Source organism: Podarcis erhardii (assembly GCF_964252035.2).
Source record: "Podarcis erhardii genome assembly, chromosome: 7".
In the NCBI taxonomy this organism is placed as follows: Eukaryota; Metazoa; Chordata; class Lepidosauria; order Squamata; family Lacertidae; genus Podarcis; species Podarcis erhardii.
The window spans coordinates 5,847,685-5,870,648 of NC_138511.1; the positions used below are offsets into that span (position 1 = coordinate 5,847,685).

Consider the following 22,964-nt stretch of genomic DNA (forward strand, 5'->3'; position numbering starts at 1 on the left):
GGGTACAATTGCAGACCTTCCAAGCATCCCATTTTATGGGGCATCTGAACATCAGCATGAAGAAAATATCGCCCTTGCATGCTTTCCCTGTTCAGCTTCTATTATTATTATTATTATTAATTATTAATTAATTAATTAATTAACTTGTTGAAATGACATACAGTAGTACCTTGGTTCCCAAACTTAATCCGTTCCGGAAGTCTGTTCCAAAACCAAAGCGTTCTAAAACCAAGGCACGCTTTCCCATAGAAAGTAATGCAAAACGGATTAATCCATTCCAGACTTTTAAAAACAACCCCTAAAACAGCAATTTAAAATGAATTTTACTATCAAATGAGACCACTGAAAGCAATAATCAATGTATTGTACTATAAAATAAATAAGACAGTATTGTAGATGATAAAAATTAAAATTATTGTTTTTTCTTAGGTGCACTGATGATAGTCATTGTTTGGATGGGGGGGCTTGTATCCATTTCTGCAATCACACAATCAATCAATCAGTAGCTGAACTGGGTTCCACACAGTCACAAAAACAAGTCACAAAAAATAAAGTCACAAGCCACAGTCACAATTCAGTCCCATAAAACAAAGAACAAGTCACAGTCAGAAAAATGAAAAAGCCACACAAACAAAAATGCAAAAAAATTAGCAAAAACAAAAGCTCCAAATATCACCTCTGCGTTGCGTGGGTTCTCAGGACTCAACAGCCAACAGACTCAACAGGAAGGCTCTTTTTTAAAAACAAAAAACAAACGACAAATGGAACACAACAGGTCGCGGAACATGTTCATCTTCCAAGGCAAAGTTCACAAACCGGAACACCCACTTCTGGGTTTGCAGCATTCTATTTCCAAGTTGTTCATAAACTAAACTGTTCTAAAACCAAGGTACCACTGTAATAAAACTTTAAACATTTTTTTTAAAAAAAAACAGGGCTGCCTTCAGATTTTTTCTAATGGTGGCATTTCGGGGGTCACATAACTCCATACCCTCCAACAGAGCCAGGGACAGAATGAAAGAGAGCCCAAGAGATTTGTTGGGAATGATTTTGGAGCTTTGCCTTGTGGGCTTTTCTCTTTCTTCCCCCTCTCATCCTCCCTCCCTTGCACTCTCTCTTCGCCTCTGTCTTCTTCCTCTTCCTAGCAGATTACCATTCCATCTACATTGGGGTGCCAGTGCCACGGGGCTACAGGAGAAAGAGGCGCAGGAGGAGATCGTCGTCCAGTCGGGACAAGAACGGCGACAGTGAGAGGCATTATGAGCGCCAGGACCGCTCAGACACAGACGACGGGGGCAGGATCAGCTATGAGAATGGAAACGACAATGCCAGCAGGACTAGTGAGTAGGAAAAGGGGGAGACATAAGGCTCAGAATTCCTTAGGATCATCATGATTATCTCTGCATCACTGCTATCAGTATACATGAAACCCATGTAAACACAGTATTGGCTCCAGGTTTCGGAGGAGGTGCGCCTGTCCTGCAGCAGGTCCCGGGGGCTCTTGTCACTGGGTCCCTAGCAAATGCCCAACCATGCCAACCCTTGCTGCCAACCCTGTGGGAATGTTCTGGGGTGCAGGAGAGGATATATTGACTAATTATATCCTTATCCAACTTGTGCTAAGAAGTTCCCAAAATATCAGCAGAGTTTATGACATTCCCCTTTTAAGTTCGCAACGGTAACGTCTGCACAGGTTCGCTAGAACCTCTATAATAATTACTCTGGTAATTTCCCCTTTGTTCCCTCTTAAAATACAAGACACGACACAGTCTTCATAAAAGTATAAAAGAGTTTACTCACGTTCTGTTCACAATATGATCCCAGAAGGCAGACAGCTTAAAAAAGGTTACATACACTTAGAATCTATCTTATAGGAAGATAGTACTGTCCTCTCTTGGCTGAGAGCCAAGAGGGCATGTTGCTCCTTCAGAAGATGAAGATGAGAGAGAGATATGGCTGCCTGCCCTGTGCTTTTATCATTTACCTGCACAGGTGAGGCCACACCCACCTCTGGTCACATGCGGAGGAAGTCTGTCCCCAGGAAGTTTACCTGCTTGCTAGACAGACATCCCTCCCCATGTTCTAACATGTACACTCTAGGAATGTTGTCATTGACTGCTCCTGTGTTTACATCCCACAAACCCTGCCTAAGTGAAAGACAAGTCGCTGCCTCGGGGAGCCCACAAGCTAAATTTTGACAGCGGAGAGGGAGGGCAAGTGATCACAATTCCTTGCAGTCTGCATGAAAAAGGAAAAAGGAACAACACCTGATTTCCACACAGCTCATCATGCATTATTTGGGGAGTGAGGTAGACGCTGCAGAATCAGGAAGAAGTTGAAAACACATCTCTACAAGAAATAAGTTGGTGGCTCTGCATATGCAATCAGATCTCTCTTGCCAAGATCATCCAGTCCCACTCCCTACCTGCACTTGAGGGTGGGGTTGGTTTGTTTTTTGCAGATTAATTGTTTTTTGCAAGACAGATCACATTATGCTACCAAAAAAAGGAAGGTTGCATGCTCTCTCTTTAACTAAGGAGCCAGCAGAACCATAGCTACGTGATCTTGTGCCCCTAGCAGAACTGTCCAGATTGCGCCCCCTGGCCACTGACAAATTAAGGTAGCTCTTCTTTCCGCCTCAATTCACCCTCTGTTTAAAACTTTTTCTTATGAGGCAATAATCAATATTTTTATTTACGGACATAAAGGTAAAGGTAAAGGTACCCCTCCCCGTATGGGCCAGTCGTGTCCGACTCTAGGGTTGTGCGCCCATTTCACTTAAGAGGCCGGGGGCCAGCGCTGTCCGGAGACACTTCCAGGTCACATGGCCAGCATGACGAAGCTGCTCTGGCGAGCCAGCACCAGCGCAGCACACGGAAACGCCGTTTACCTTCCCACTATAAAGCAGTACCTATTTATCTACTTGCACTTAAGGGTGCTTTCGAACTGCTAGGTGGGCAGGAGCTGGGACCGAAAGACAGGAGCTCACCCTGCCGCGGGGATTCGAACCACCGACCATACGATCAGCAAGTCCTAGGCACTGAGGTTTTACCCACAGTGCCACCCGCATCCCTAATTGGGACATATTTTTATACGGACATATTTTAAGCCAATTTTGTGCCCCCCTCTCACCTGTGCCCCTGGCAGGGGCCCACCTGGCCACCCTCTCGCTATGGCCCTGGGAGCCAGAACTCCATTGTTGCTTGAAAGCTTAAAATTAAAACGGAGAGAGAGATGTTTGGGATAAAGTATCTGTTTGCTGTAGGAAACCCAGAAGTGAAGAGAACACACACACGGTTTACCATTTTAATATCCTCCATTGCGAATGGCAGAGTCTGCAGACTTTGCTTTGGAGGCCAACATGGAATTGTTCACTCCCGTCTATTCCATGCAGCCTAGTCTGTAAGCTCCTTAGGAAAGCTTAGCATTTTGCATACCAAAATAGTTGTCTGCTTTCCATGGTGCACTCAGTAAGGAACTTTGCTTGGGTTTTACAAAATCATTAGCACAATGTCCGTCATTAGGGTGGGCAGGGGCGGCCAGAGGCCAAGAAGTTGCAAGGATCCTGGGAGGGGGAGAGCAGTGTGCCTCTTTGTTCTGCACACAGAGACACACGGCACTACCCATCTCAACTCTCTGGTGAGGCCCTTCTCCATGGCTAGCTCAGCCACTCAGTGTTTGGGGCAAAGGCCAATATTTGCCCCCATCTCGCACTGTGAAATCCCCAATAGAACACTGCATGATGTTTTCATAGGAGTGAAGTAATGATGGATATTCATTAAGAGGCAAAGGTTAAACCAGTCATCTGCTCTTGTTGTCCTCTTGTGTTAGACAACTGCTTTTTACTGTTGTAAATCCAATATCCACAATTGGAGGCGGCGATGCTTCTGTATACCAGTTACTGGAACCCACAGGAGGGAAGAGCGCTCTTGACCTTCGATACTGTTTGTGGGTTTTCCTTTGGGTTTTCTGGTTGGCCACTGTGAGAACAGAGTGTTGGACTAGATGGACAATTGGCCTCATCCAGCAGCTTCTGATTCCCTGAGACTGATGCTTTACCTATTTTGTTTGTCGGAATTAACGAAAGGACAAGCTATTTGTTTCTACTAAGGATTGAGATCCAAATCTTAAGTTCCTGTAATTTCGGGTACAGCTCCCTCCATAGTGGTTAGAATTGGATTGAAATTGTTGATATCATAATCTATGGTGTGATCACACTTGGAATACTGTGTACATTTCTGGTTGCCTCACCTCAAAAGAACATGGTGGAGCTGGAATAGGTTCAGAAAAGTCCAGTCAAAATGATCAAGAGGAAGGAGCAACATTACAGTATTTGGGGTGTTTGATTGAGGGAGGAGAGAATAAGGGGACACAATAGAAGGGCATTAAGATATGGATTCCATGTGGAAAGTGGACAGAGAGGTATTTTTCTTCCTCTACAATTATATTAGAATTTGTGGGTATCCAGTGAAAATGAATGCCGGAAGATTCAGGACTGATAAAAGGAAGTGTTTCTTGACACAACACATAGTTAAACTGTGGAAATGGCTCCTTCTAGGCTCAGTGGGATGGCCACCAACAGAGATGGCTGTAATAGAGGATTAGACAAATTCATGCAGGAGAGGGGTATTGATGGCTGTGTTTCCCTGCACTGTTGGAGAAAGTTCTTGTTGGCATCCGTCTGTCTCAAGCATAGCAGCCAACTCCTAGGGGCCATGGGGGCTTTGGCCCCCACAATAAAATATTTGAGGGGACCGGCCCCGCACAAAGTTGATGGGCATTGCCATTCAAATGGTGCGTGTGCACTGCGTCTTGCGATCAGTTATGCAGGGCTGGGTTTGCCTGGGCCCCCACAATATTTTATCCAAGTTGGCACCCCTGGTCTCAAGAGACAATGGAGTACACTTCCAGGGGTGAAAAACGGCTGTGTTAGCCGCATCAAAGTGACCACAAACCTGGGCGGTGTGTATAGATAGAGGTCCTGGGCTGCCCAAATGACAGGACCCCTTCTCAGTCTCACTAATATGGTCCAAAGGAAAGCAGAGCAGTACATTTGGCACCAGCTTGGCTGCAGGAGTTGCCAGAAGAAGGCCTTTGTGACTCCATTCCACATTTGTGTAGAGTTTACTCCTTACCCTTTTCTTTTCCTGAAGATATCCAGAGTTTTCCTTTTCCTTAGATGGGCTCCCTTCCCAGGTGGATGAGCCCCATTTGCCCCTCCCTTCCCTCTGCAGCACATGCAGAAACTGCCTTCTTGACTGTTGGACCCACTCTTGGTCTCGTCCAGTCAGTCCGCCGGAGTCTGTCTCCACATGCAGGGCAAGTCCCTAACTCACTGAGGGTTTCAGCAGTGGTGTAGCGTGGGGGGTGCAGGGGGGGCGGCCGCACCTGGCACAACATCGGGGGGGGGCGCTCGCCGCCTCCGGAGTCGCCGAAGAGCCTCGGGCGCAGGCTGTAGCAGAGCCCCATGTCTCGCGGAACCGACGAGCTGTGCGCGCGTCCGGGCTGAAGGCGTCCGGCAGGCAGCGGCTCTCAGCGCTCGCCACGGTCCCCGCGCGTCAGGGCCGCGGAGGGCGCGCCAGGCAGCCCCTCCTCACAGCCCCGCCGCCGCCGCTGCTGCTGCAGCTGCTGGGCCATGTTGCATTTTCCTCGCCTCTCTGCCCTCCTCCTCCGGGCAAGCGGCGTCGTTTGGGCGCCAGCGCCAGCGGCAACTCGCCTCAGATCACCTGACATGGACCCACTGCCGCTGCCGTGGCTACCTTACCGTAAATACCCCAGCCCAGGCAGCAGCAAGAAGAAGCTGGCAGCGGCGGCAGGTTAGGGGGTAGGAGCGCAAATTACTTGCCTTGCCCCGGGTTAGGGGGCGCAAATTACTTGCCTTGCCCCGGACCCACACTACACCGCTGGGTTTCAGACCAATCTGCTCCCCTCACCTGGTTAGCTGGCCAGTCGAGGCTGTTCCCGGGTGTGGCTGCTGTCGCATGCAGACAGCTTCTAGAGCCACAGGTGAAAACTGAGTGCACGGTGGGGACCAAAGGTGGACAAACAACCCTAGAAGGAGCATGATGTGTCCCCTAACACCTTTGAATACAACCGGCTGGAAACCACGGGGGGGGGGGAGTGCTGTTGTGCTCAAACCCTACTTTTAGGCTTCCCGCTGAGTCACCTGGTTGGCCATTGAGAATAGGATGCTGGACTAGATGGCCCCCCTTTGCCTCTCTTCTTGTGTTCTTCCTGTTTTCTCCACAATGCCTGAAGTGGAGCACAGAGAGAGCTTGCACATCTCACTGAAGATGTTGCAGAGCAGCACAGAGATGGAGAAGCACAAGGCATTGGAGCTTTCCACCCTCTCTGCCTCTGGTAAGGTAGTAACCAATCCCTCCTTCCCCAACCTGGTGCCCCCCAGATGCTATAGACTACAGCTCCCATCAGCTTGTTGGCTGGGAGGACACCAAGTTAGTGAAGGCTGGCACAAGCCATGCTGAACTGAAGCATTTTCTCACATATGTGAAACAAACAGGCTAGTTGATCCAGCCAATTTTAAATTTCCCAGATTGACGGGCATATCAGAATAAAATTATTTTATCAAAGCACCTGTTTTTCTTGTGGCATTGTCAAAGGCACTTCCTCAGAATAGTTTGCAGCAGGCGTTGTCATGTTTAACATTTCTGGCTGTGAAGGGATTACATATACTTTTAAAAGGTCCTGTTGTTTTCCATCTTCTCTGTCTACCTCACTCCTCTCACTACCCGCCCCCCCCCCCCGGTCACCAACAGGCCCACCTCTTCTGAGGCATCGCGTTTATTTGGTAAGTTCACGTCATGAGAGCTGAGGGCAAAGGAAAGGGCTTCATATGCCCTATAATCTGCTCAGTAAGCTGTGGAGTTTAACTACACAGGGTGGATAAAATAAGTCTGAGGGTCTTGTTTTTTGCTGCTGCTGCATTTTGGTTGGGTTTTTTTTGGGTGGGGTGTATGTGTGTGTAGTGCTGTGAATATTTCTTCAGCCAGGAAAAAAATGGGGGACAGATTCCAAACATTTCCAGGTAGGAAATCATTTCACATATTTTCAATATCTTGGGGTCTGGAAAGCCCTTTGGCTTTCACCTGAGAGTTTTTTGTAGTCTGCCTTGTGGTCTTGTTGAAGGTTTTGTTACGATCTAAGGGACACCTGCTTAGGAGTCTTGATTTGCCTTTTCATCTCTTTACAGCCCAAGGGGAGGATGGGTACTGTATCTGACACTCCCAAAGGAACAAATTTGGACTGCGGATGGCAACCCCCAGGGGCTGTGGCGCAACCAAATTCTTTCCCCTTAGACAGGTGTCTAAATGTAAGACGAAAGAGCATTTTGGAAACTGTGGTGGCTGAAATGGTGCACTTTCCACTCAGATGAGAGGCACCGAAAAGAATGTGATAGACAACTGCTCCATGTAAAGCTACATGGATGCCTAAGCAAGTGTTGTGCATAAAGGTCAGAGGTAAAAGGACTGGGGTTTTAAATCCGCATTTCTATTCATACTGTAATTTCAGGTATGCATCTCTTGCCTTTGGCATTGGGATTTGCTGCTGTCTTTTCTTCCTCTCTATCTGATAGCCCCCATATGTTCTTCTTCAAAAGAGTCTAGGAATCTTTTTTAAAAAAAAGAAGTGCAAAAATTCCGTGTCTAGTTTGATTTGAAGCAAAGGAAACCAGATGTCTGTCTTTATGAGTGATGGAAAGCAGTTATGCCGCTAGAACATGTCATCAGCTGTTAATGAAGAGGGAGATTGAGGTATTTTGTGTCTACATCCTCTCTGTGGATTAGCTAGTGCTGAAAATTTTTGATTCTATGGTACAATTTGCTGTGCAGCCTTCATCTGCCATACATATCTATTTCTTCCTATGCAAATATTTATGTGATATAATTAGCTAGTCCTGAGGGGTAGCTAATACATTTGGGTCTGAGATTTAGTAGGCAGAAGCCTGTTTTATCAGATGCATGAAGCTGGCAGAAAAGGTAGTGGCTATATAAATGCATGAGCTGAGATACAGGGTAAGGAAAAGCAAGTAAAAAATAAATAAACTGTGATCTGATACTGCAGGTATGAGACATGTAAGCCATGCATGTGTGGTGGAACTTCAAAGTACCTAAGAAGCAGTTCTGATAACATCAAATGAAGGACAACTGGGGGGGGGGGGTTGTAGTGTGAGCCTTGTACATTTGCACCATGAAATACAGTGTTACTGAATTCCAGGACCAAAGCATCTCCTTCCCAAATTCCCCTTGCATCTTTTGTGTTGAAGTATCAAAGGCCCTCAGAGTATCCCAGTAGACCAGACTGCTTTCTGTATGCTCTCTGTTTCAACCAGCCTTCCCCAACATAAAGTCTAAATAAACATAGCAGTTACAAGATCTCCATTTGCAGAAGCAAATATACAACCTTCCTATAACTTCCATCCTCCCCAAAATATGCATCCAAATCACTGTGGGGTCTGTATCTGAGACTGAGGTACTGCTTGCTGCTCATACCAGTGACAGGCAGTCTCGGGGCGTGAGTACCCATGTGCCACTCCAACAAATATATCTTCTTAATCATCTCTCTCTGCAAGAGAGTACAGTGGTACCTCGGGTTAAGAAACTGATTCGTTCTGGGGGTCCGTTCTTAACCTGAAACTGTTCTTAACCTGAAGCACCACTTTAGCTAATGGGGCTTCCTGCTGCCGCCGCGCTGCCGCTGCACCGCCGCTGCACGATTTCTGTTCTCATCCTGAAGCAAAGTTCTTAACCCAAGGTCCCGGTAATATTTCTGGCTTAGCGGAGTCTGTAACCTGAAGCGTATTTAACCTGAATCGTATGTAACCCGAGGTACCACTGTAGCTGTAAAGCAGGGGTGACTACTAGCTCCTAGCCCTCTGGGCCCATTTCACTGGCCCACAGAGCCCCCACCAATTTTTCTGGCAATGGCAATATGAGGAGAAATATTTAAAGACACCACAGTGCTGAGGTGGGCAAATCACCCCCTCCTCATTCCTCAGATTGAGCACCTGATGAGCAGAAAGGGGGGACCTCCAGCAGAGGAGTGAGAGGGGGTCTGTGTGTGGGTATCTGCCTCTGTGCATACATGTCCCATGTACACGTGAGAGTGCACATGAGAGACTGTGGCCCCCAGAAAAGAATGTGGCCCTTAGGCCCCAAAATACTAGCCCCCGTTGCCTTAAATACGTGAGCATCTGAGGCACTTTTGAAATATAATGTCTTTAGATATAAACATAATCAATGTTTAAGTTTTTTTTCAACCCACCAATCCATAGTTGTTCTATTGAATCAGAGCTCCAAAAGATTTAACCTGCTTCTTTCGGAATCCTCTTTGTAAGATGGAAGATACCCCCATCGCCCAACAGGAGCAATCAAAAATGGATTGCGTTTTGCAGACCTTCTGGTTCCTTCAGTGATAGAGTTTAAAGCTCCCCCCCACCACCACCACCACCTTCCAGGTGTGTTTTATACTTGGCAAACACAGCTAGGCTTCAGTGCCTTTGTTGGTTTGACTGCAAAGAAAGAAAGGTCTCGTAGGTGAATGAGCACTAAGAATTTGCCCTGGCTGTTCTGTTTCCTGCCCTCCACAGCCGCTCTCTCCGCTTTCGCAAATGACTCTTTGTCTGCACCAGTGACCCCAATCAGAAACCCAACACAAGCAGGTTTAGAGAGAGGAAAGACCTGTAAAACGACCCTAAGATCATCCATTCACACAATATTGAATTATGAAGTTTCCCAGCTAAAAGCTGAATGCAGCCGAGGTTACGTGTTGCCCATAGACAGATCGGCTTAGGCCTTAAGCTGGGGAAATGGGAAAGGAAAGAAAAAAAACCCTTATTTTCTATTTAAATGTCCTCCTTTGTTTTCTGTTTGTTTCAGTGACTGGTAGTTTTGCTGTGATGTTTTTTAATTATTATTTTGGGTTTTGTTTTTCTAATGCAGTAGCACACAGTTGAAATGAACAAGCAGCTAATATGCCAGTTAACTGGTTAAGCTTCTGGAGCGGATGCAAAGTGGGGGGGGGGACCCTTACTTTTTTACTTTTTTTAAAGCAGACACATAGAATTGTAGAGTCCTGGTGACTCTGTGCTTCCTCCAGAGTCAGAAACAGTAACCCTTTGAATGCCATTTGCTGGAGGACATTAGGAGGAAATTGCTGCTGCCCTCATGCGCACCTGCTCTGTGGCACCCAGGGGCCGCTGTGGAAAGCCAGATGGGGGAACAGAGTTGTCCTTAGGATCTTAATCCCCACCCCCCGTCCCCACAGCCTCGTTGTTTTAGTATTTAATAATGGCTGCTTATTGTGCACCCTTTGGCACCATGGAAACATGATTTCTAAATTTTAAATAAATGAATAAGGAAAGTGAATAAATAATGAATAAGGAAATGAATAAATGCAAATCCAAGAATCTCTCATTCCCAGGAAAGATCTGCTGGTCTCCTGGGATATCGTAATGAACCATTAAAAAGGGAAAACTTCTTTTTTTAAAATTTGCTTGTGCTGTACCAGAAACATTCAGATTGATTGACTGATCACTTTTATATCCAGCCTTTTCTCTCTCTTCCTTTTTCTCTTTCTCTCACCTCAAGAAAGCATCACTTTAAATCAGAACACCTTAATCAAAAATGAATGTGCCTCCAAATGAATGTGAACATTTGCATGGCTGTTCTCCATGAGCCAGTCATGTGGCCCCTTTGGAAGGGAATCTGATGAGTAAAATTCTGCACAGGAAGGTTTGGAGGAAGTCTTGGAAGCAAAGAATCAGAATTGCAATTCTCCATAAGTGATTATCATCACATACTCTAAAAAGGGATACACTTTTTAAAATTGTGCAGAATGCAGCTGCAAGAGATTTGAGGGGAACAGTATACTATAGACAGATCATATAATCCGTATCTGGTATGAACTGTTCTGGCTGCCAATTCAATACTGAAGTCAATTCAATGGGTTTTTTCCCCCATTGAAAGCCCTGAACAGTTTAGGAGCCAGATTCTTGAAGGAGCCCCTCCACCTATATATGCCGGCTTGGGCCTCACATTCTGCAGGAGAGATCCTTCTCATGTGGGATGGGGCTCCTCTATGACGGTGCCCTGGTAGTCCCACTCCTTTCTCCCAGGGGAAACTGCTCTTTAGCGCTCAGTCAGAACAAACAGCCATTCGAGTTTGGGCAGGACTGGTGTTTGCTCTGATTTAGAGAGAAAGAGCAGGTTTTCCCTGCGAAAGGGGCAGCATCAAGGGAAAACGACTCAGCCCCGTGCTTTCTAGACATAAGACAAACGGAATTGTGGGTGAGCCCTTAGTTGGTTAAAGTGCCATTGGTAGGTTAATTTCAGCACAACTTCTCTAGTTTGGGAATATATGTTTCTTAAAGGAGCTTCACTCCATATAGCGTTCCACACATTTTCTGCTATTGGGAACTTTAAGTCCTTCACCAAAACCTCTTGCCAGCATGCCTGTGGAACAGAAGGTAATTTTTTCACTGTTTTTATTCACTGTGGGCTCATCCACATTTCTGCTTTCCCATGCCTAGAGAGGTTTTTCACTTGTCTCATGCTTTCTAGTCATGGATTTGAATGGTTTTCTGTTTGCTCCACTCCTTTCCCCGGGAAAACCTGCTCTTTACTGCTGACTTGGAGCAAACATCAGTCTGTGGAAAACACAATGGACATTTGCTCCGATTTGAGGATGAAGTGGGAAAGCAGCAGTACAAGTGGAAGTGTGGGCAAGCCCTGTGATGCTGCTATAGGCCGGGGGGTCCAGGAGCCAAATGCAGCCTTCCAAGCCTCTCTGTCCAGCTCATTGGACTATCCCCAAACCATTCGCCCTCCACAACCTTATCCCCGCTCCTCAGGCCACGCCCCTCACCTGCCCTGCTTCACATCCTTCTTGAGTGTTTTTGCCTGGCTAGAACTCTAATAATGCCTCTTTGTTTCCTGAATAAAGAAGCACTTGCAAGTGTGTGTGCAAACTAGTCGACTGTACAGAGGTAACAAGTGGGTGTGGTCACCCCACAGTCCCCCCCAAACACTACCACACACCCAGGCACCCCCTCCTCTGATGATCCATGCAGATTGAATGAGGATTCACCTAGCTTGGCTTTATTAACATTGCTTCTGTATCACCCCCTCTTTCCGCTCATCACATGTTCAATCTGATGAGTGACTAGGAGATGATTTGTTACCCACAGCAACATGTGTCTTCTTCAAACGATCCCCCCACCCCTGTTTTGCCACCTTCATCAAAATCGGTGGTCGCAAAAAAAATTAGGGCCCCGAGTTTGTAAACCCCTGAACCAGATGAACTTTGAAGTTGCTTCCGGCTCTGTGATTCTATGATAATCAGTTTGATGAATCAATTGCTTTTTCCTTAAATATATTTCCAGCACTTCTTTTTTTTTTAAGTCGTCAGTTCTACTACAAGAACTCACAAAAGCTAAAAAAAGTTGCAGACATTCCCTTTTCTTGCAGTGTAATACTGGCATACAGAATCGGATGCCAGTGTTTTTCTCCCAAACTATGGTTTGATTCATATTCACACTTATATTATACAGGTTTAATTTATCAAAACATTTATGATTAATGACTATAGTCTCTCCCCCCCCCCCCCGGATTGGCAACCCTGCTCATAGCTCGTAAGAGCATAAGAAGAGCCTCCTGGATCAGGCCCATGGCCCATCTTGTCCAGCATCCTTTTCTGGACTAACCAGATGTGGCCAACCAGATGCCTCTTATGGGGAGCCAGTAAACAGGATCTGTGCTCAAATGCATTCTCCCTTCCTGTGGTTTCCAGCAATTGATGCCTCCGACTGTGGAGGCACAGCATAACTCTTATGGCTAGTAGCTATCAATACCCCTCTTCTCCATGTATTTGGCTAATCTTCTTCTATAGCCATCCAAGTTAGTGGCCATCACTGCCTCCTGTGGGAGTGAGTTCCACAGGCAATATCAGGTACTATTGGGAAAGTGCACATCGCAAGAGGTTTCCATTCAGGACCCCTTGCCATATCGCTGGAGATGCCAAGGTATAACTCCTCAACTGCTTGCACTCCCAGAGTTTTGCCCCACCAGACTCTGCATTATTGCAGAATTGCTTGCATAATCTGGGGCAGCCACTTGAGACTGCCGTGGGCACCACCGCCCATGTGAAGCAGACAGGCTCTCCAACTTTAAAAACTATGTGGGACCTTTTCATGTTCTTACAGTGATAACATTTGTAGTGACACTTCCAGATCATTGGCAAGCTGTGAGCTGAGCAATCTCAGACCCAGAATTCTTGCTCCATAGGAAGGAAGCTGCCTTATAAGGCAAACCTTGGATTCACCTAGCTTGGCTTTATCAACATTGCTTCTAATGACCTCTCCCAGCTCTACTGAGAGACACTGCTGACTGAACCTGCGACCTTTGCATGCCAGGCGGGTGCCACAAGCAACTCTTCTCCTAACACTGAGCTTTGGGTTGTTTTGTTAACACCAACATCTTAACCCCAAAGACCCTTTGTCCCACCTTGGGTGCTTTTGTGATGGAAACCCTAAACCAGAAATAAATTTGCCAAGGCTTTGAAGTCCACTAAGCACCTGACGATATCACCTTCATTCCAGTAGTTTGGCTTCAAGGTTCTTAGCAAGTAAATCAGGCTAATCTAGAGTAATAGCGAACATCCTATTCTTTTGGGGCCATTGTGATTCTTTTGGCAGAAAACAGGAACATTCTCCAGGAGGGAAAGCAAGTGGCACTTAGCACACATTTGCCGCATAAGGATTTCATCTTATGACCACACACACATATATATACATATATACACATTGAAACACAAAAATGCTCACTGCTTGTACCCAGTGTGAAAGAACAAGCTGGAGGATTTTGAGCACAGACATTTTTATAATCAGATTAACTTCTAACACGTTAAAGCTAACTTTATTTTAAGCAGATAGTGCTCAGCTGAGATCCACCACATGGCACCACGGCATTGAGGCATGATCAGGCCACTTCCTGGTGAAGTTTGGACTGTGTGCAGCAGACCCACCTTGCTGTGATGGGGAACTGAGTCAGTTGGTCTGCCCCTGGAGACCAGAGAATGAAGCCAGTGATCCTGTTGAGACTCTGTTTCGCTGTGGGGAGGGGAGGGGACGGGAGGGGAGGGGAGGGGAGGAGAACTATTGACCCACTCTCTCCTGAGAGTCCACCTGTCTTGCATCCTTGATGAGCAATCCAGTAGAGTTGTCCCAGGTGGTCCAAAGGCAGAAGTGATGGGTGACCTTCTGGAGCACTCAGCACCAGTTTGCATGGCACTCAGTGGATTAAAAAGTTGCTTGGCTCCATAGTGCTGTGCAAATCTTGCAAATTCAGTCAAGGTTCCAGTACTGTGCCTTCCCATATTTTATGGGGTCTGTTTCAGTATATATAGCCTGATGGTGCCAAGAAGACACCTGCAATGATGTAACCAGCTTTCTCACTTGATCCTTGTCCATCCTGCCTGGTGAAACCCAGTCTGAGCAGGTTGACCCGGTGGGTCCAGGGCGTGGTGATCGGCACCCACTGCAATGGAACAGCATCTCCTTCCCTTAAAAAAGGCAGTAACACATCCACTCCTGAAAAAGCCCCAACCCCCCCCCCCCGGACCCTGGGGTTTGTAACAACTACTGCCCAGTCACAAGAGAAATAGATCAGTTAGAATATGTGAACTTTATAACATTTTAAAGTCATTGTAAAACAAACTAAACATTGAAACATATCAATTAATGGGAAATATAATGTAAATATATGTCTTTTCTGTCCCATTTTTGCATTTTTGTCTTCAATTTTAGAATATCTGTACAAAATATTCATACTTAGATATATACTTTAAAACACTTTTCATCATAATTATGTGTTTACATATGTATTTTATCATAATGTGTGGAATTTTACTTTACCCTTAAATATATAATTTTTATGCATTTTGGTACAGTTTCTAAATTAAGAATCATATTGAATAATTTGGAGAAGTGTGAAATCTGAAAGGTTATTACTTTCCAATCATTTTATTAATCCGATAAGTGTTAATAAATGCTTGTAGCCAATGCATAGCCCTACTCAGAGTAGACCCACTGAAGTTAATGGACATGACTAAGGTTCATTAATTTCAGTTGGGTCTACTCTGAGTAGAGCTTAGTTGGAGACAACCCGGGGTCAATTCAGTTTTAAGCACAGACCAAACAAACCCCTCTCCCATCCCAACGTTTAGGACGGCAGCACAGAACCCCAAGAGCCAACTCAGCTTCACAGTTTGCTTGGACTATCAGGTCCCAATCTCATCAAGCTCCAAATAAAAACAGTCTCTGCAAGCCAACAGTAATCCCTTTCGCCATTATTTTCTATTTTGCCAGTCGTTCCATATTTCAAGCCCTCTTTGTGAAAGGAGTTAGGCATGAATTGCTAATTATCTTCATACTGATGGGTCCTGAATGGGCATATTGTTTTTTAATGAGTTGTTACCTCAAACAGCTTATTATTATTATTCAAAGGGTCTTTTCATCTGAGGTGCTGGGACAACTGGCGGCTATTTGCCACATTCTGAAATTGTGAATCTGACGGGCCTGGGCCACTGAAAAATGCGCAAAGATTTTGTTGTGCCAAAGGGTTTTCTGGCTTCATAGAATAATTATCTAGTCTAGGGTTGCAGTTCTTTGGTTGACTTGTCTAAGATCCAGGACAAAACTAAAGAATCCATGGCAGATGGTCATCCAACCTGTTTTTTTAAAAAAAAAAACTCCAATGAAGGAGAGTCCACAACCTTCTGAGGGAGTCCATTCTGCTGTCAAACAGTTCTTACTGTCAGAAAGTTCTTCCTAATGTTTAGTCAGAATGTCTTTTCTTGTTATGTGAATCCTACCCTCCAGAGCAGCAGAAAACAAACTGCCTCCATCTTCCATTTGACAGCCGTTTGATATTTGAAGATTCCGAAGTCACTTTTTCTGCCATTAATGAGTGGGGAGATTCACTTAAGTACAAGTGCTTTGGCAGGTGGTTTCTGCCTACATCCGGCCAATCTCCACATTAGTTAGGACAGTGATACTGGCGCACGATTTCTGTTCTCATCCTGAGGTAAAGTTCTTAACCTGAGGTACTACTTCTGGTTTAGCGGAGTCTGTAACCTGAAGCGTTTGTAACCCAAAGCGATTGTAACCTGAGGTACCACTGTAACTGTGTGCAGTTCAGGGCAGGGGCCCAGCCCTTTTGGCCAAAATGCAGCAGCAGGAGGAGCCACCGGCCATTGAAGCCGCGCTGCTGCTGCATTTGGTTCTGCCGTGGCACCTCCTAATGTCCTGCGCACAATGTCGCCCTCACAAGCTGGCGCCTCTGGTTCCAGGCTTCTTTTTGCCGTATGATTTACTTGGCTCTCTGCAGGGAATCTGCCCAAGGGACTTCAAGTTTGCTCCCTGCTTGTGGCAGCCTCTGGCCTGGATTGCAGTACGGTGATCTGTGGGGGCTGATAGTCTGCCTTGCACCAGAGCATGGAGGAGAGGGGCTGGGCTGGAAGGCCTTTAAACCACCCCCAGTGCTTGGCTCTGTTTGCTGCTTGGACTATACATGATGTGGGGAACCATTGTCCCTCCAGATGTTGCTGAACTAAGACATACCACCCAACTGTCTCATTTAAAATGGGACATTTGGATTCATAGAAGCCGGTCCGACTTCTGATCCCAATCCTGCATGTTCCGTTTTGCCTCCCATGCTCTGACTGCGCCAGAATGCAGGACCAAAAGGCAAGCATTTTCCCATCCTGCCCTGTGCTGCAAGTCAGTTGGCTCACACCAGAGCGCAGGACCAAAAAATGGGCTGATTGACATGGCTTCTTGCAAGGCTGTATTGCTCGGTGCAGCTTCTCCCGAGGCTGCACTGGCTTGCGCAGGCTCAGGCTGCGAAGAAGGAGGAGGTGGAGGCTGTGGAAAAAGCTATGAGCCGGGAGGGAGGGGGGTGATGAGGGGGTGAGCAACGGGGACAGCGGGTTGGTGGTGGGTGTGTACCCTCATTTGTTCTTCCAAAATGTTGCGGGATATGCTATGACTTAATGTGAGTCTACAACATGAGACAGCAGCAAAAAAGGCTAATGCAATTCTAGGTTGCATCAACAGAAGTAGTGTTCTGATCAATGGAAATAATAGTCCTGCTCTCTTCCGCCTTCATCAGAGCCCACCTGGAATACTGTGTCCAGTTCTAGGTGCCACAGTTTAAGAAGGATATTGACAAGCTGGAATGGAGGCTGGGGGTTGGACTAGGTGACTCTTGGGGTCCCTTCCAACTCTGCAATTCTGTGATTCTAGTTTGAAATTGTAATTTAGCAACATCCAGAGGGCCAAAGTTTCTCCACACCTGCAATATACCTTTAAAGCACATTCTTTCCCTCAGAGAGTTCTGAGCCCGATGGTTTGTTAAGGGTTTGGGGGAACTGTAACTATATGTGGGCTAAACTATCATGCCAGAGAAATTCTTGGAGGGAAAGGAATGTGTTTTGAATGAGCTTTAAAGGCATGGTGTACAAACAGCCCAAGTATTAAAAACTTGTCAGGTACTCATTTCCCTTTGTCAGAGAAAGCGGAGGGAGATTGGGGGGGGGGCGAGGAGGGGAAAAACTGAGGGCCCATCAACAGTAAAATATTAAAGCAAGTTGTTGTTGTTAAAATTTATATACCGCCCTTCATAAAAAGATCTCAGGGCAGTTTACAAGTGGTTTAATCCACCAAACTCTCAAGGAAATCTGGGGTGCTGGGAACCTGCCTTTCAGCAGTCACACAAGGCTCTGTCAGGTTATTTCAGAGACGATGCCAGGCTAAATTGATTGCTTAGCCAAGGAACAGCTTCTTTTTTTTAGTTTTTATTAAAGTTTTGTTTTGTTACAATAAAAATAGATAAACATGGAAAGATACATTTGTTGTCTCTACTTTCAGTTTGTATGCTTTTTCAGAGTTTGATTGCATTTAGTGATTTACATTTATCTATTTTGTCATCTACATCTTGCATGAGGGAAAAGGGAGGAGGAAAGAGAGAGTATTGTTCTATTGTCTGTTGCTAGTGTAGGGGTTTGTGTCAGCATCACACGGGTAGTCCTTTGTTTATGTCCAGTCATACCTTGGGTTGAGAATGCTGTGGGTTGCGCGTCTTTGGGTTGCGGACCGCGCCAAACCCAGAAGTACTGGAACGGGTTACTTCCGGGTTTTGGTGCTCTCACATGTGCAGAAGTGCAAAATGATGTCACGCGCATGCACGGCACTGCAGGTTGCAAACATGCCTCCCGCAAGGATCACATTCGCAACCTGAGGTATGGCTGTCTTTATTTCTTTTTATTGATACTGCAAGAGGTTGGAAGTCCCAGATTTGTTTGGTTGTGCTCTGTTGATTGCAGTGTGGCTTGTTTGTGTGTGCGGGGGGGGGGGGTTGTTGGATGAAGTTAGCCATACTGATTCATATGCTGTTGGGGAGGAGAGGTTGTGCTGTCTTTTTGTGCGGTGTATGTGATAAAGGGAAGCCATACTGAGATGAAGGTGTCCTCCTTTGCTTATCCTCATGGTATTTTGAGTTTGTTGGTTAACTTCTCTAATAGGGCTGTTTTCCATACATTTTGGTACCAGTGGTCTATGTTCACTCCTCATAGCTCCTTCCAGTGTCTAGTTATGATATTTCTAGCTGCTGCAAATAACTTATGAATTCCTTGTCGTGTGTGTGTGTGTGTGCTGTACTGGAGTTGCTTCCATTACCTGCAGCCCTGATATCCAGAAAGATTGAACTTTGGGGCATTTCCACTACATGTAGACGTGTGTGTCTATGGAAGTGCAGTCTCTCCGACATTTAGATGAGATTCCTGTGTGTATGAGTGCCAGCTTCCATGTTGCTATGTACCATCTATGTATAAGTTTTAGGGTGAGTTCTCTCCCTAAGTAATATAAGTAATAAATTATTATTATTATTATTATTATTATTATTACTATTACTACTAATAGTAGGGGGTTGGACTCGATGGCCCTTGTGGTCTCTTCCAACTCTATGATTCTATGATTCTATTCTACTACTACTACTATTATTGGCTGAGATGGATTTAAATGGTGGTCTATAGTCTAGACCATTGGGTAGGGTTTAATTCATATCCTATGTCATGCTTCCTTGGTTTTTAATTGTGGTAAGAGGGTTTGTAGAGTCTTGGATTTTATATATTGTAGAGGCCACCCCTTTATTCTGTCCCTCTGTTGTTAGGAGGAGTTTCTCAAAGCTCATCAGTGGCCTGGTGGCTGCTGTTTTTGTAGCTGGGTTGTTTAGGAAGGCTTGTAGTTGGTGCTAGGGTCAGCCAGAGTATTCAAGTGTCCCCTAGTTTATCTTATATTTCCCATGTTGATATGGGGTTGTAATTTTTGTAAAAGTCGGTAGGCGGTATAGCCTTTAGTTTGCCAGGTTTTTATTTGGGTGCTTTGGGATTCTTGGTGGAATAGCGGGTGTTGGGCCAGGGGAATTAGTGGCGATGGGAATGGGACCAGTTTTCTTGCTTTTTCCTCCCATGCTTTAAGAAGGCATTGTGTGGATCTGTTTAGTGTTGTGGGAATTTCCTTAGTTTGTTTTGGAGGAATGGATTCACTGTAGAGGGTGGGTGTTTCCGGTTTTATCTATCTTCATGTGCACCCATTGTTTCATTTCGTCTTCCAGGATGTATGGGATTATGTGATGCACTTTGTTGGTCATGTAGCTAAGGAACAGCCTTATTGCAGAAAGAACAGTCTAGAACAGAACTTTCCAAACTTTTCATGTTGGTGACACACCTTTTATGCATCATTTTGTGACACACTAATTCAGTTTTACTAGTAAACCAGCAGGCTGCCCACTCCCTTTCCAGCCCTGGGCGGGGCATGGAGAGCATTTGTGTGGCACACCTACACACCGCAGCCGACACACTAATGTATTGTGACACACAGTTTGGAAAGCTCTGGTCCAGAACAACAGCATGGCTCATGGTCTCGGCTGGATACAGTGCCACCTATTGTTGGAAGGACAGTATAACAGTTAAACCTACACCACAATTTCCAAAGATTACAATGGACGCTCGGGTTGCGAACGTGATCTGTGCGGGAAGTACGTTTGCAACCCACAGCATCCGCAACCTGCAGCGCCGCATCTGTGCACGCACAGGTTGCGATTCAGCACTTCTGCGCAAGTGCCGAAACCCAGAAGTAACCCATTCCAGTACTTTCAGGTTTGGCACGGTGCACAACCCCAAACTGCACAAACCGAAGCGTCTGTAACCCAAGGTATGACTGTACTGTAATTGGAGGAAAGGTATTGCAGTCAATCGTGCCTTAAATATACTGATGGGAGTTGTAGTAAAAAACAGCTGGAGGCACCAAGCTAGGAAAGGCTCTCACTACCACCAAAAGCAGATTAGGTTTGTGTTAGCTCAGCCCCACTGACAAGGTTCAAGGTGGGACCTCTGAAGAGTATATTAGCATTTCACCATAGCTACATTCCTTGCAACAAACCCTACTCTTTTACTTGATCTTTAAGTGAAGAACTGAAGGGAGACAGACTTTCTGCTGGTCATCAGGCCCCTGCCTTGTCCCACCCTTCAGCCCTAGGAGCCTTTCCCAGACCATGACTTTGAGAATAGCAGAAGCAGCTGGAAAGAGAGTGGCTCAGGGATAGTTGAAAATAAAGAAATTATAAGTTTTGTGTCCTTGTTTCTCATTTTGATCATTTTAAATGGTTTTATATGTTTTGTGGTATTTTATGCATTGTGATTTGCTGTTGTTTTATTGATTAGTAATTATTTATTGTAATTGATAAGTGTAAACCCTTTAATTATTATTTGCTTATGTTTAATTTTACTGTTTTCTATTGGATTCCAATGGATTATTGAATATTGCTTTTTTATAATATTTTATTTTTTCATTTTACAATATTTTAACAACAAACCATAAATATAAACAAATTCAACCTGCTTTTTCTTTTACTTCCCTCCTCCCCTCTGTGTGGTTCCTCATTTTATATTGTAATCTTATTGCATAACCAATTGAAATCTATTTACAAATGTAACATTTTTGCTCCCTTTAAGTTATTTCTTATTGTTCATGTTTATGTCAATCCTGCTAGTGTTTTTAATTGTTAAAAATTTGTTTTCATATGCAACATTATATGTTGTAGTCTTGTTGGAACCGCCCTGAGACCTCTGGGTATAGGGCAGTGTATAAGTTGAAATAATAATAATAATAATAATAATAATAATAATAATAATAATAATACTGAATATTGCTTTATTTCATATAAGTTGTTTATTTTAAAGTTATTGTGACTTTTTATATTGGATCAGATTGTTACTATTAATGTTTTGTTTTATTTTTATTATTTTTATGTGTGTTGGAAGCTGTCCAGAGTGACTGGGGCAACCCAGCCAGATGGGCAGGGTATAAATAAAATATCATCATCATCTCTTCTAGATGGCTTTCTAGAGCAATTGAACGGAAAATTTGGAACATGTGAATAGCACCTGCCTGTCACTGATTATCTTTTCCAATCTTGGCTCAGTGTCTCCAGCTGCTGAACGCCTCCGATATATCCTGGGTGAAGATGACGATCCCCCCAACCCCACCCTGTTCACTGAGATGGACACGCTCCAGCATGATGGAGAAGAAATGGAGTGGAAGGAATCAGCCAGGTATGGAGAAAGCTGGAGGGCTGTACGCAGCTGCTTCTTTTGGGTGACTCACACATTTTCCTCCTGAGGTATGCGCTCTTGAAGGAAGAAGGCCTTTGCTGGAGGCAGGCCATAATTTTTAAGAGAGTAGAACCTGGTTTTCGAGATGCCTTGATTCACAGTCTTCTTTGCCACGCTGTCACTTCTGGGCAAACTAAAAGCTGCAAAATATTATTTATCGGGGTAAAAGGATTATTACCTTGTCCAGTGATCCAAAGTGTGGGTGTGTGGAGAAAGCTATTGAAAGCCTTCAGTCCTAGCCTGTTTCATATGCTCATTGCTTTCTGTTTTGCAACCAGAACAGAAATTAATACCCCGAAAGCTGGTTCACACATAACAGGAAACCATGGTCAGATTTTGTTGGACCAGCATGGATCCTTCATGGAGGGGAGGGCTATTGAAGGCTACCAGCCAGGGCGGTCCTGCTCTGCCTTCACAGTTGGAGGCAGCAATGCTTCTGAAGACCAACTGCTGGAGACCAAAGGAAGGGGGGCGGTCCTGCTTGCTGGTTTCCCAAAGGCATCTGGTCATCCCCTGTAAGATCATGCTACTGAACTCGATGGGCCATTGGCCTGATCTAGAAGGCTCTTCTTATGTTCTGAAATCCATTCTGCTGCTACTGGGCTCAGGCTTGGAGCTGATTTTGAGGGCTGCAAATTGGCCAACCCCATTTAAGAGTTTCCTTTACCATTTCCTTCCTGCATGGAGGCTGCAGCCAACTTCAGTGACTTTCCCCTGCCACTACACACACACACTGTTTCCTCCAGTTTCCCCAGTTGGCACCCAATCTCCTCTGGACATCTCCCGCAAACTTAGAGCTCTCAGAGTGAGATCCTAAGCACATTTACTAAGAAGTAAGCCACAGTGGGGTTTGCTTTCAAGGAAATAGGCTGTTGAGTCTGAATTAAACATTATCTTGGTAGTGTGCAAGTCACTTCCCTTAGGCCAGCCCCATGCTGAACTGGTAGCATAAATCTGAACTATGTGAATAAGTCACAAGAAAAAGCCACCTTGCTGTGAGCCCTATTTGCAGCCAGCAGTTAAAGAGTTAACTTTGCTCTTTTATTGCAAACCAATAAAGTAAACCTTTTAAAAGCCCCATAACTTTTATCAAAGTATTAGAGAGAATGCAAGATGTCCTTACTTTATTGAATTACCAGCTTACTAACGTTTTTCACACAAACGAAATCCACATGGAATTTCCTTTCCAGCTGAGGCTTTATAACCAGTCGTTTTTT

At 45.1% G+C, this 22,964-nt stretch overlaps 1 protein-coding gene across 3 annotated transcripts in view; it reads left to right on the plus strand.

Annotated features, from left to right (window-relative positions):
* Nucleotides 1-22,964, plus strand: part of SLC4A5 (solute carrier family 4 member 5) — an 88,154-nt gene that overhangs the window by 4,164 nt on the left and 61,026 nt on the right. Inside the window, exons 3-4 of one of the 3 annotated variants that reach the window (XM_081868427.1) lie at nt 1,146-1,340; nt 21,558-21,687. In XM_081868427.1, coding sequence (XP_081724553.1) covers nt 1,146-1,340; nt 21,558-21,687 — 325 coding nt within the window. Of the gene's footprint in view, nt 1-1,145; nt 1,341-6,773; nt 6,809-6,897; nt 7,046-21,557; nt 21,688-22,964 lie in introns of those variants that run through there. The other 2 variants (XM_081868429.1, XM_081868428.1) reach the window with 2 other exon arrangements.